This window comes from Aphis gossypii, chromosome X (assembly GCF_020184175.1).
Source record: "Aphis gossypii isolate Hap1 chromosome X, ASM2018417v2, whole genome shotgun sequence".
NCBI classification, from domain to species: Eukaryota; Metazoa; Arthropoda; class Insecta; order Hemiptera; family Aphididae; genus Aphis; species Aphis gossypii.
Window position 1 is genome coordinate 60,214,226 of NC_065533.1, and position 14,154 is coordinate 60,228,379.

Genomic DNA, 14,154 nt, shown 5'->3' on the forward strand with positions numbered 1-14,154 from the left:
AGTGATTTGCAAACTGACAATTATAAAAATGTAAATATTAAAATAAATAAATGGTAATAAGAAAGCTAATAAATTAATACTATGTGATTATTGTGATTTAATAGTATTTCAAAAATTAAAGATGATTATAATATTATATTTACCATTATATAATTTAAAATACATAAAGTGTAATTTTTATATAAATTTTGAAATTTTCTTTATGCAAGGATGAATTGCAATTATCATAAAAAAAATATATACTCAGTTTAAAAATATTTAAGATTTTTTGTACTACCTATATTTAGAATGAATATTAGTTTTTTTTATGGTTTAGGTATATAAGATGCAATTTTTGTTTGAAAGTTTATGTTGTGAGCAATAAGTTATTTTTAAGCTATTACAAAAAAATTGAAAATATTAGCACATGGTCACAATTTTTTTTTATAAATACCTATTTAGTTTAAAAATTGACAAAATTTGTTAAAATCACAAAACTGGTGAATTATTTTGTAATTTAAAATTCTTTTTTTTGTTACCTACTTTAGTTTTGAAATTTAATTAACGATTCTTTAAAATTATATTACCAGAATTTAGTGTGAAGGCACATATGATACGTTTTTATGATCGTTTTGAGTTCAAATTATGACGAAATCAGATAATAAAATATAGGTATAATATCGATTTGTTCTTAAACAACATTGGCTATCTTGTTATCACTCAAAAGATATTAATCACAGAACCTTGAAAGTTTTCCTATTAGGTACTTAAATTATCACTTTCTATACATTTCTGTTAATAAAGAAATGATTACAAGACTATGCAATTTTACGAAAGAAGTACCATTTGGTAATAAAAACAAGTAAAATATAAATTTATCGTTGAATTATTATGTAACTACAGTAATCTGCTCAATACGAGACTGGTGTACTCAAATTTTAAAATCTATATAACTACCTAAGAAATTTTTAGATTGTGAACGAAGTGATGAATGTATTGATTTTACAATGATGTGTGTTTATTTTTTGTTTTTGTGTCTGTGTACAGCATAAATTGTCAAAATAATGATTCAATTTCAAACTTCTGGTGTAATTTCCGATGGTAAAGTGAATATCCTTAGTGCATTAGAAAGGTCAAAATTAAGAATTTTCAAACAGTTTTCAAAAAAAGTGATAGAAAAACGGAAATTTTTTATATAAAATCTGTTTTCGATAAAATTGATTTTTTTATATAGTTGTAACTCAAAAACTAAATATTGTAAATGCTTGAAATTTTCACCAAATGTTTATATTAGCTTTTTTTGAGTTATTTATAGACAACTGAAATTTTCGTTTATGTTTATTTTTTTTTTATAAATATCGATACAATGTTTTTGAACGAGTCAAAATATTTGAAAATGTAATACAAAGTCCTCGTAAGTTAGTCTTTTAGTGATTCAAAAATGATAAGAATACATTTGTACAATTTTTTTTATTAACATATGAAGCCAAATATTGACAAAAATTCGTCAAAATCATGAATATTTGCAAATTATTTTGTAGGTATAATTCATGAAGAAATTTTTATAAGAAGCTTAAAGGTGGTTAGGTTAGGTCTTAAAGGAGTTGAAAATGTAATACATGATATTTTACCATAAGTTTGGCTAACAATAATTATAAAAGAACTTAAATTTTTATCGACACTTCAAGACAAAATTCTCAGAAAAATCGAAAATTTCAGTTTTTTATAAATAGCTCAAAAAATTCAAAATATTTTGAAAATGTAACTGTACATAGACAACACTAATATAAACATTTGGTTAAAATGTCAAATATTTACAGTGATAAGTTTTTGAGTTACAACCATATAAAAAAAAAAAATTTAAAGTAAACGACTTTTCGTTCCACTACAGAAGAATAATAACAAATAATAATAGCTTGCATTTAAAAATATATGATGTAGGCAGGTATACGTACTGTTATGTTATTAGTTATTATATACAATAGACTCACCCAACACTTATATTAAATCATATATACTTTAATACTTACACGCCTACGCGTCTATAATATTGTATAAGACGTTAAAGTCGCATGTATTGTCTCCGTCTTACAAACATACAACATAGCAATTTTGCGTTCATTATAATTTAAATTTTATTGTTTTTAGCTTTAATTTTAGAGTGAATCGATCTATGATAAAACTTGCATTTAAGTAAGAACATGATTTCTTGTTGTTTTTTTTACAATATTTAATTTTTTAGATGAGTTTGCAAATTTGTTATGTTGCTGTAATGACTAATGTCCTCATAACAGTAGTAAAAATCAATAAATATTAATTATTATTGTGACAATAATTTTATAGTACTTACGTAATATTAATTTTCTCAATATTATAAAAATAGTTATGGTTTATTTCCAACAACCAGGCCATTGGAAACCTTTTAAAACAATAAATTAATAGATTCCCAATTTGCCACCTCTTCTTAAATAAATTCACTGCCAGTGTCTAGTGTGGCACTGTATGTATCTCAAACTTGAATACTCTCAATTTATTGTTAATAGAACGAACAAAAATTATAATTCGGTGAACGTCACAACACGTGTTTTTATACACATAATATAACTATAATACTGTACACTATAAAAAATCAGAATACTACTATAAAAAAACCACAACATGCATAACTGCAGATAAACCAATATACAATAGACTTATTTATACCGAAAAGTATCTACTTAACTCGTAATGTGATAATAAAATAAAGCATACCTAACGCACGTTCGACAGTTATAAGCCAGGCGAGAGCATATTCAAGTCTCGATGCGATAATAACAGCTGTGCGATAAACGCCATGATATTATTATGAAATTGTAAAGTTGTAACTATTCCTCAGAAGTCAGCAGCAAGTTAAATTCTTTCTCGATCAAATTTCTTTGCAGGCAACTTGTCATTTTAAAACTTAACCTAATAAACGTTTTGAATTCTGATGGATTTTAGAACAATTTGCTATTTGTAATTTTTAAATTCATACGTTTATATTATGTAATGTAATAAAATCTTATTGGTATTATGTTATCGTTATCGTAATTTATTTCGGAAATAAATCGGATTTAAGCGCAGGTTTATCTGTAAACATCAAGAAAGGTACACTTTTTAACGATACTTTATAAAAGAAGGAATATTGAGATTTATTCATATTGTTCAGTAAACTAATTCGTCCGAAATGGGCAGTTCGCTTGTGGCGGATTAGATAAGGCATTTGGTAAATTTACGAACATACTCCAAACCACTATTTAAACTTTCCTGATATCTCTGAGAATAGTTTTTGAAACTTTCATCTAAGTCAATTAAGTTGTATTTTTGAGCCTAAAAACACTATAAACATGTATACATAATATTGTAATAGTGTTATAATATAATCATTGGAAATTTTATATCTACATTAACAAAAAAGTATTTAATTTTCGTGAGTTACCCTATGTTAACCTAAAGGGACTGAAAGAACATTTTTAAAACACTATCCGAGTTTTAAAGAATCTATTTATAAAAATGTTATTGAATCGGTTCAGTAGTCTCTGAGATAAGAGCGTTTAAACACAAAAACTCTTCAGCTTTTATAATATTATAGTATAGGTATAGTGCTGTATATAATTTAATAGTATTTAATTTATAGTACATTTATAGCTATTATACTTATTGCCTATTGATAGATTGAACTAAGAATTTTGCATGTATTATATAATAACGTTATTATAATATTATTTTGTCATAGATTCCTCAAAATATGATATGGTTTCTATTATATTTTGGCTTTTTTTGAGTTATATACAGTTTTTTAAAATTGTATAAAAAATTATTACATTTTTTCAAGTTTTATAAAATTTCTGATCAAAATTTAACACTAAATTACTTATAACTTTGTCATTTAGTGATTAATAAATATTTAAAATATAAAGTTCTCATGTTTCTTTTATAAGAGTTTACAAATAAATTTTAAGTTAAAATTTTAATTTCTTAATAATTTTTTTGTAATACTTTTAAGTTCAAAAAACTTTAATTTTGATACAAAGTTGTACAAAGTATGAAAGATTCTTAGTACATTTTGATTTTTTTTACTTAAAATAAAAAAAAATTCTGTGTAAAACTACCTATATTTTTTATAAATGAGGTTTTTTAAAATCGACATTTAATATTTAAAATAAACCTAACAATTTTAGTTATTTTATTTTATTTAAAAAAATAATATCTATAGTAACTTAAAATATTCCGATATTATTTTATTCCATTATATACAATACAGCTTTTAAAATATTTAGACTAATTTTAAGTATACAATTATTTGACATTTTCTAATAGTTTTAGTTTATTTTCTATACCTAACTAATATTAATAAAAAAATTATGTTTGGTCAAAATTCTTGAACACGTCATATAATACGAGTATACTAGGTTCATTATAAGTTTTATATACGAATTTTGTTCGTAGATATTTGAAGTTAAAATTCGAACGAAATTCCATATTTAAAAAAAATTGTAATTTTCTTTAACGATTTTAATTATTTTATTTTAGTTAAAAAAATATCAATTGCAGTGGCTTGAAACTTATCATTATTTTTTATACACTATACAATTTTTAAGTTGTTTATATCATAATATTGTTCATAAAGTTCCAATAATGTACCATTCTCATCGGTAGGCGTCAACTTATAAGTTATTAAGAATAATAATATATATTATTGAAGTATATATAATTCATGAGGTAGTTTTTTTTAGTAAAACTAGTTCAGTATTTTAATTTAATATAGTAAAATAACTTTTTAAATTTTGATATTTGGTAAAATTGCTTGCATATTAAAGCTAATGCAATGTTTGTTCAGCTAAATGGAAATTTGCCATTTTGAATGAGTGGGTGAAAAAGTGAAAACAAAATATTTAGTGTACTGACAACCAAATGTAATATTGTCTTAATTCATGGTGCCATCTATTAGAGTTTATTTTATTTTTGATTTATTATTAGTTAGTACTTTTTTCTAATTTTATATTGTAATTTATTTCGTTGTATGGTGGGTGTGTGGAGTGATAATTTCTACACGGCGGCTACACCCATTCTCGAGACAGTTTTGAACTATAATGACAATGTATCAATACAATACAGCATAAAAATTGTTGAAGTCATTAAAGTTAAGCTTAAGGGAAATATATCAGGCTTGGATAAATGTTTATAGGAAAAAATGGTATTCGGTAAATATTAAAGTAAACCGGATTTGTGTCAGTTTAATTTGATTAAAATTATATTTTTGATTGCCTATGATTTACATGGCTAAAGTTTTTGCAAGGCAATCACATTTTAGATCAAACTAACTAAATAATACTTTGGTGAAAACTGTGCGATCGACTGAAACAGTTTTAAAATAAAATAAATGTGTGTGGCACTCGGGAACTGCCGTGGTAAAGCTATTGCATAGCATTTTTTAACAACTAATGCAATTATAATATTTATGCAATATTTTTTTTCTTTGATATTTATTCAAGTTTTTCTTTGCTATTAATTCAAGTTACACTTTTTGAGCGTGGTGACCGATAAGAAAACAATTTTTTTTCTTTTATTGAATAAATGAGGAGTTAATATTGTTTAAAATATTTATAAAGTTATAATAAATATTATCACTGGTAGGAGGTACCTATTTTAGCTTTGTAAAAAAATAATTAATATCTACATTATAATACTATAACAAAACAATTAAAGTATTAAAGTTATAATTCATAATAATAATAAAATTATATTATCATAATATTTGAATACAACCATGAACCAATGTGGATTGTAATATACCTATTAAATTTTTTCAATGATGTTTTTTTTATGGGTAGACCTTTTACATTGTTAAATTTGTCATAAAATTATTATTATTATTATTTGTGCTGAAGTCTGCCGAACTGAAAGAACGTTAGACGATGAATTAGGTTTATTTTCGTTACGAAATTTCTTGATTCGGTCGCCGCGCTCAAAGCCCACGATAAAAGCTATGAAATAGCTTAACTATACAATAGCTTAATAATTGGTGAATTCGTTAACATATACAAGCCTTGACGCTTTGGACTGGTGTCATATGAAATATTCTTAATTATATTTTAGATGGACAGTGTTAGATAGCAGTCTATTCAAAAAATACAACATAATATATAGAGTGAATAATCTTAGCAGTTATACAATATGTACCTATAAAATATGATAAGTAGTTGAAAAAATGCTTCGATTTACAATTTTGAAGGTTCCCTTTAAAATTCCCAGTACTATTAAAAATAATAAACTTAAAAGAAATAACAATAATAATAAAGAATAAATTACTTTAATAGAAAAAAAAATATATTACGAAATATACTTATAATTATGAAGGCTGATAAACCGTTTCTGATCAGAACTATTAATCGTATACTATATGAAGCATAATTCAATTCAAATATTATAGGTACAAGTAGTTTTAAAAAATACTTGTTGTTATTGTATATTTTGTTTCATCGAAGAAAACATTTTTTTGTGGCTATTTTTATTTAATATATTATAAATTAGAGATGATATTATAATATTTGTGGGGGGAAAGAAAACTTGGATTCTTTAAGCCTTAATTTTGGTGTGGCAATATAATACATACATACATATATATATGACTATGTGTAATGTGTAACATGTATATAATATATATAATATTATGTATATTGTATTATGATGAAATATTTATATACATGCGTTTACATAACACATTTCGTTAATTGAAATTCACAGTCAGAAAATACTTCAATAAAATCAATAGGTAATTAATATGTTAATTAGAAAATAGTAATACGTAATAGGTTATATTAATTGTAATGAATAATACTTGGAAAAGCTTCTTTATTACCTTACTCTATTATTTTATTGAATTTTAATTGACTAATTAAATGATATTAGTTAAAATGCATACACTTATAATATTATATTATAGAATATCATAATATAGGATAATGTATATATAAATATCTATTTTTTTTTAGTCAGTAGTACTGTGTTACAGTCATACAAATTCAAATATTACTTTTATAATAGGTAATAATTGATCATATTCTATAAAACAAACCGCGGTTGATATAGTGGAGTTAAAACAAAACATGATAATTACATGTTAGTAAAATTAAAAAATATTATTTTAGTTTTTAATAACATTTCAGATTTTGAGTGGAGCGATGAGAGTATTGGTGCTAGAAAGATAAAATTATATTTACATTTTTTTATGATTGTCATTACATTTTTAAGCAGAAAAAATACTTCAACCTTAAGCTTTTATGGTAAATTCTGGTGGGAAATTAGATTTCAGTACTTAAGTAAAAATACACAGTAACTAATAAAATAAATAAGAAACACTTAAAAAAAAAAAAAAATACAAAAAAACGGGTATTTACACAATACCTACTTTTTTCTCACAAAATCGATTTTATTAATTTGTTGTAATTTAAAAATAAGTTATCTTAAATAGTTGAATTTTTCATTCAATATTTGTTAGAATATTTTAGCCATGGAATGTTGCCTCTTTTTGAATAATTAATGGACATTTAAAATGTATAGTTATTTTAATTTTACATGGTAACATTACTATTTACGTTTCAAAGTAATAAAAGATTAAAATTATAGTATAATGTTCTTCGTAAGTATTTCATTCAGTAATTAAAAAAAATATTGAAAATACAATGTCACAGTTTCAAGTGTTTAAAGTTTAAAAATCATGATAATTTTCAAATTATTTTGTAGGTAGTTATTAATGTATAACATTTTATTTTAATATTTATGGTCAGACATTTATATTAGGTTCTTCGTAAGTTGTTCTTGGAGTAGGTAATAAAAACATTTGTTCAATTTTTTTTTGTATTAACATTATGTTTAATGTTTGACAAAATTGGATATTTTAACAAAATTAACTGGTTTTCAAGAATTTTGTTGTGACTCAATAATTATTAATCATATTGACATTGGATTATCTTACTATAGAATATAATTATTTTCTACACACAATGAATTTTTATGTCATCTATATTGTTTAAGTATGCGAAAATATTTACACCATTATTATAATATATAATATTGGTATTACATTCATAGCATTTTCTTAAGTTAATAATAATTATTAATATTATAGGTAGGTTATACGCGATCTTGTTGGTAAAAGTTAGTTTAAATTAATATAGGTATTATTCATAGAAAAATAAAATATTACTTATTTACTTATGAGTGATAGTACTATTATAATAATTTAAATAAATAATAAAATATCTTTAGAAATTGAGGCTGACTGCCTCCGTTCTGAATAACATTTCGTATGCTGAAACGATTAATCATTGAATTCAAATTTAACACATCAAATTGACGCTTCCTTGTTTTTTTTTATTCGTGTGTTGTGTATGTGATTGATGATAACAATGAATTTTGATTAATATTTTTTGATAAGATTTTTTTTATTTACGTTATATTAAAACAAAAACACGATTTTCAATAAAAAAAGGATGTAAATTTAAAAAAACAATTAATTTTAACTTATTTTTAAGTCTATCGGTATTGATTAATCATTTGACCTCTGAAATAAAATGATTACATAGTATATATACAGTTTAAATTATATAGTGCCTCTTTCTGAAATAGAAGATACTGTCTAGTATAACGGTGGTAATGTTATTTATTATGCAGTTTTGTGTCTTAGAGATATTTCATCTTTCTGCCTGCAGCCGCTGCCGCTTACGTATACCTATTAATTATAATCATTTTTTCCGTTATTTTTATATTAACGTAGAAATTATTCCCCCCTAATAAAATAACTATCTACGTAGTATTATTATAATATACAAGACTAAGGACTTCATACCCAAAAAAATCCTTAAAATATGTAAGCATTTGTGCCCTAAAAAATCAAGAAACATACATATTTTCTTAAATATACCTACTAAAAAATTTACATTAAGACATTGAAGTATTTGTAGAAAAATTACCAAAACTCCTAGTATTATGAAACAAATTGATATAATATCACTATTTTACTATTATTACTATATGTTTCGAATAATTATTGAAAAATATGTTAACTTTTATAAGTACATCAAACCAAGCCTTAAATCATTTATATACATAAACATATAGACACTACATATGAGGGAGACCGATAGATGATGTGCAAATAACGCTTATTAATAATATTTTATAATATTTCCTTTAATTCCCAGGGAAAATATTTTATTCCTATTTCCCGCGGTGCAGATGATATGGATACGACGGCGCGGTAATAACCACGCGATCACATTCTTAACGCCGTCGCGCACAATGCTATATACTGAGAATACACTCACATCCATACACCCACTCCACCCATTATCGTTGTCTGTAGAGGGATGGTAGTTTTTTTTTGTTTTGTTTTTAGGCGGAGGAGTATAATATGGCGATAGGGTCGGGGGTGGTATCGATTGTCGGCGGTGGCGGTCAGACGGTCAGGCGCGCGCGCGGCATGCCGTGTAATGCGACGAAGGCGGCAATGTAGACGATGTCGGTGGCGGAACGGCTAAGGGCGGCGCGGAGCGGGCGCTACTCGGAGACCGCACGCGCTGCCGCTTGACGCCGCCGCCGCCGCCGCTGCTGCCGTCGTCGCCAGTACCAAAGGGTAGGTTTTGACGGTTGTCTTGGCACGCCGACGGCGCAGACCGACCGCCGCCGAACGCCTCCGCTGCCGACGAATCCGCCGACTAGTACCGAACTTGGTCGACGTCATTCACGCCGCGCCCCCGCTGCCGCGCGTGTGTGTTTGTTAGGGGTGTGTACGCTCGTGTGTGCGAGCGGTCGTTCGGGGTGTACGCGCCCGTCGTTCTTTCGACACTCGATCGCCACCGACCGTAACGATAACGATAACAGTCACTCTGACGACTACCAAAACGCATATACGGTAATTATTATTATTATTGTTAGTATATACGTAATCATACTTACTGGCTGATTGTTACTCTGCAAAACTACTTTAATTTCAAGCGTGTTGTATATTATTATCGTCTCACGTATTCCCTCGTGATTTTCCATTAAGCTCGTTTTTACGCTCTACGTCGCTACAGTGGTTTTATTAACACATTATAATAGCCACTTTGCCATCACTATAGCGCACCGGCTTGCAGTGATCGCGTACCACACGCTACCGTGACGACGAACGACTACGACCACGACGAGATACGATCTCGTGAGCTCACGGCGGTGGCACCGCCATTGGCGGTAGTAACCGCCACGTTGTACACAATAGTCATTGCCGCTGCCGTCGCCGCCGCCGCACACGGCAAAAATGTTCAACTTTGCTAGTAAGATGATCAACAGCCTGATGACGGCGGGCGATGATATGGTCACAGGCACCGATCCACAGCAGCAGCCGCAGAACGCGGTCCACCGTCAGCAGCAGCAGCAATTCCAACAGCAGCAAGACTATGGTGGCGGACGCCCTGGAGGAGGTGCATCTGCTGCGGCTAGGCAGTACGGCATGAATCAGCAGTTGCCACAGCAACAGCGTAGTATGGCCGGTGCAGGGTACTCGCAGCAGTCACTGCAGCAACAGCAATTGCCGAGACAACCGTCGCAGCAGCAGCAGCCACCAAATAGACTTCAGCAACAGCAGCAACAACTGTCACAATCACAACCCTCCTTTTATCGACAACAGCCGCCGGCACCTTTGTACAACAGTGGAAATACCAGTAGTGGAAGGCCATTGTCCCAGTCATCGACCCATCAACAGCAGCAGCAGCAGCAACAACAACAACAACAGCAACAACAACATCAGCAGCAGCAACCGCAGCAGCACCAACAACAGCTACAGCAGCGGCAAAGGCAACAGCAGCAACGTCCCGGTGGTGCCGGCATGCCCATGCCGGCACTATCATCAAGTAAGTGCGACTTTTGTGAAGTATATTATATCATAAGGGTATTTAATAGTGCTCGAATTTTAAAGTTGACGGAGTCCTTCTACTTCTTTAAAAAAATATTCTAGTGGGCCCTCCTAATATCACATCTTAATTAATATAAGACATTCAAATCTTCGGGTAAGCACATCTGTTTTTATACTTTTGTATCATTCTATTTTTTTTCGATTCAAACCCTGAATATAAACTTACTTTCTATGTTTTTTTTTTTATATAATAGTTATAATGTTATACGTATATATTATTATTAACATATACGGCCGCCGCAGTCATTGAGAAACGTACTATACGCTATTAGAAATTCGTGATCGTGGTGGACCGGGGTGGGGTCGGCATACCGTACATGTTTTTGTGGTCGCCGTTACGTCTAACACATCGACCGGGATGGGTCGGGGGTGTGGGTGTACTTGCTTACGTTCTACGTAACTACGTGGTAGGAGTTTGCGTGCGTGGTGGCAAGGGGGTAAGAGATGATTTCACCATCGTATGTGTGGTACCATCAAACATACTCATCTATATATATATATAAAGCTAGCTGGCACGCAAAAGTTGGACGTGGGCCTTAGACGTTGGTTCGTGCACGCGTCACTTCATACCCCACCAATCAGTGGTTATACGACCGAATGCGTCTATATTGCACACGGAACTTTTGCAAAGAACGCGCCCACATGCCCTTTCTCCAACACTTCGTATTATTCTGTCCCTACTCATCTAACCAACTACCAACATCAAGCCACCCGTGATGATAATACATAAAGGCTTAGGTAATACACAAGGTACGCCATAACAAACTGATGTATTTGGATCAGGATTTACTAGTCGATGTGGTAGGGGGGGGGGTAGAGGGATAGACCTGTGACCGTTGTGTTGGCAGACCAATGCAGTATCAGTCATCATGTCTTGGTCCAAAAAAGTAGTATATTTTTTTCAAACCAGCAATCAGTCATTATGACGTTCCACTTGAGTAACTTAAGCACAGGAGTTCAAAAACTTTAGAAAATATCTTACTAAGTGTATCTGTGGAAATTACCTCCATATGATGGATGATGTTGGGTTCTGTGTAAAATAAACTAAATTTGTTAAAACATCTATTAAATACAATTTACAATAATTCAAGTCAATACATTTTTTGAATTGTTTGAATTTATTTTTGTTTTTTTAAATTATCCAAATTTTTGTCGCACACCACGTAGATACAATGTATATTATATATATATATTATTCTCTTCATAGTTGTTCCCGTGAGTTACACTGTACAATTCATCTACCTATTTAGTCTGTAACAAACGACGATGTAATATACGGCGTATATCAATGATAAAATCACGACGTCGCTTCGCGCAGAGCTTTTGTACGTAATAGTACAAAATATTATTATCTTACGGCATTGCGTATCCGATTTTACGTTCGCCGCGGTGCAACACGTTGTTCATAGCGATAATGGAACTTCTAATATAATATAAAAATAATATTATATTACAATTTAGGGTGGTTATATTATATTTATATATAAAACAACGGGACAAATGATGATTTTGACTTATTTTTTGTGATATTTTGGAGACAATATTCGCCTGTTTTATTATGCGGTAAATGTCGTCCGTGTTATAGGTACTCATAATATTACACTGTAAAATACGCCAATAAAGAACATATTTCATGTTTATCCCTGAGAATAATTATACATCATCACACAAAAATTGTTGTTTTTAAATTATAGTAATTAATTTAAGTTTCAAAAATAATTCAAAACAGTAAAATATTGTTTTTTTTTTCATGGATATGTTTCTTTTTTACTCAGATATTTATAAGTAAATAATATGAAGATAATGGGATCAAAAGGTTTGAAGTTAGTTGAAATAAGGGGACAAAATCTAAAAAAATAAAAAGGGACAATCCCGTTTTAGACGTATGGTGATCATAGGGCCTAGATTATACGTTCATAGATAATATAAAGATTGTCGCACACCGGTAAGCGGAACGTGATATCGAACTGCCCGAACAGAATAAACGAAGTTACTAATAAAATATGTTAAGAGTTAATAGTACCTATACGTATTTATATTCAGACTATATAGCGTTATGCAAAATTAATTTTTGTCGTATTAAATTATTATAAAAAGTATCATAATTTATTAGTATTTAGTATTTTATTTTAAAACTAAAGTTGTTAAAACGTTACAACGCAAATCGTTATAGTATAGTATATGAGCATGTATTATGTATGTACAACAATTACCTATAAAAATTAAATTATCCTAATAAATAAATTTACCTACAACAATTATAATTCCAAATTATTCCGATAATAAGTGAATTAAATCAGTTATAGTTCCAAAAGTTTTGATTGAAAAATGTTGATTTTGTTCCGTTCCAAAACAACAGTGTGCGACATTAAATACGCGAAGATATTTTCGATTTGTCGACTACAGACGTCAAACTACTTAGGTACATTTGTCTGGGGGGTCGTCAGTGGCGTATTTAAAGATTGTTTTAGATGATATAAAAATGTTAACCTAATCACCTTCGATTTTACTTCCTCACAGCATCATAATTTGACGTCTTAAAAATGTTGGTGCATTTTGTTTGACTTTATAGTATGTATTACGAGTTGCGACGATTATGATCGTATTCTTATTGTATTGGCGGTTGCTATATAACATAACTATAAATTAAATTATTATTTTACAACTCAAGATTTATACAATAATAGTTCATGTAAAGCGTGAATAGCGTATTATAAATTTATATCTAACCACCAAATTCGAAGTAAATGTATAGACAAGCTCGCTTTTGGTGTAGTGCGGGTAAAAGTAGCTGTAACTGCAGTTGGAGTTATCACTGCTATTGTAACTATTTTTCGTTATAATCTGTATTCGAGAATAACGACGTGTTATAATATTGTTATTGTTTTTAATAATCGAGTGTGTTTTAGATAAAATATTGTGTGGTTGTGGATATGTGGTTAGTCAAAGTTTTATAGAAAGTGTATTTTACTTTTTTGGCAACGAACGCAAACATATTACATGGTTCATAATATGCTACACGTATAATATATTAATAAAATAAATTATAATGTAACACGATCTGCAACAGTGCTGTCTCTTCTAAATTTGTGCTTGTGAAAATAATTAGACATTTTAATATATACTCAGTATTTTTTGCTTATTTTTAAAAATAATTGTAATTAAAACTATACCGGTGTAGTGCATAAATTTAATTAACACTA

The 14,154-nt window shown here is 29.1% G+C and overlaps 1 protein-coding gene across 4 annotated transcripts in view; it reads left to right on the forward strand.

Annotated features, from left to right (window-relative positions):
* The first annotated feature begins 9,722 nt into the window (after positions 1-9,722).
* LOC114123560 (polyhomeotic-proximal chromatin protein-like) overlaps positions 9,723-14,154 on the forward strand; it is a 94,643-nt gene continuing 90,211 nt past the window's right edge. The window contains exons 1-2 of one of the 4 annotated variants that reach the window (XM_050208028.1): positions 9,723-9,913; positions 10,122-10,889. In XM_050208028.1, the coding sequence (XP_050063985.1) occupies positions 10,298-10,889 (592 nt within the window). In that variant the 5' untranslated portion in view covers positions 9,723-9,913; positions 10,122-10,297. Of the gene's footprint in view, positions 10,890-14,154 lie in introns of all 4 variants that reach the window. The other 3 variants (XM_050208029.1, XM_050208031.1, XM_050208030.1) reach the window with 3 other exon arrangements.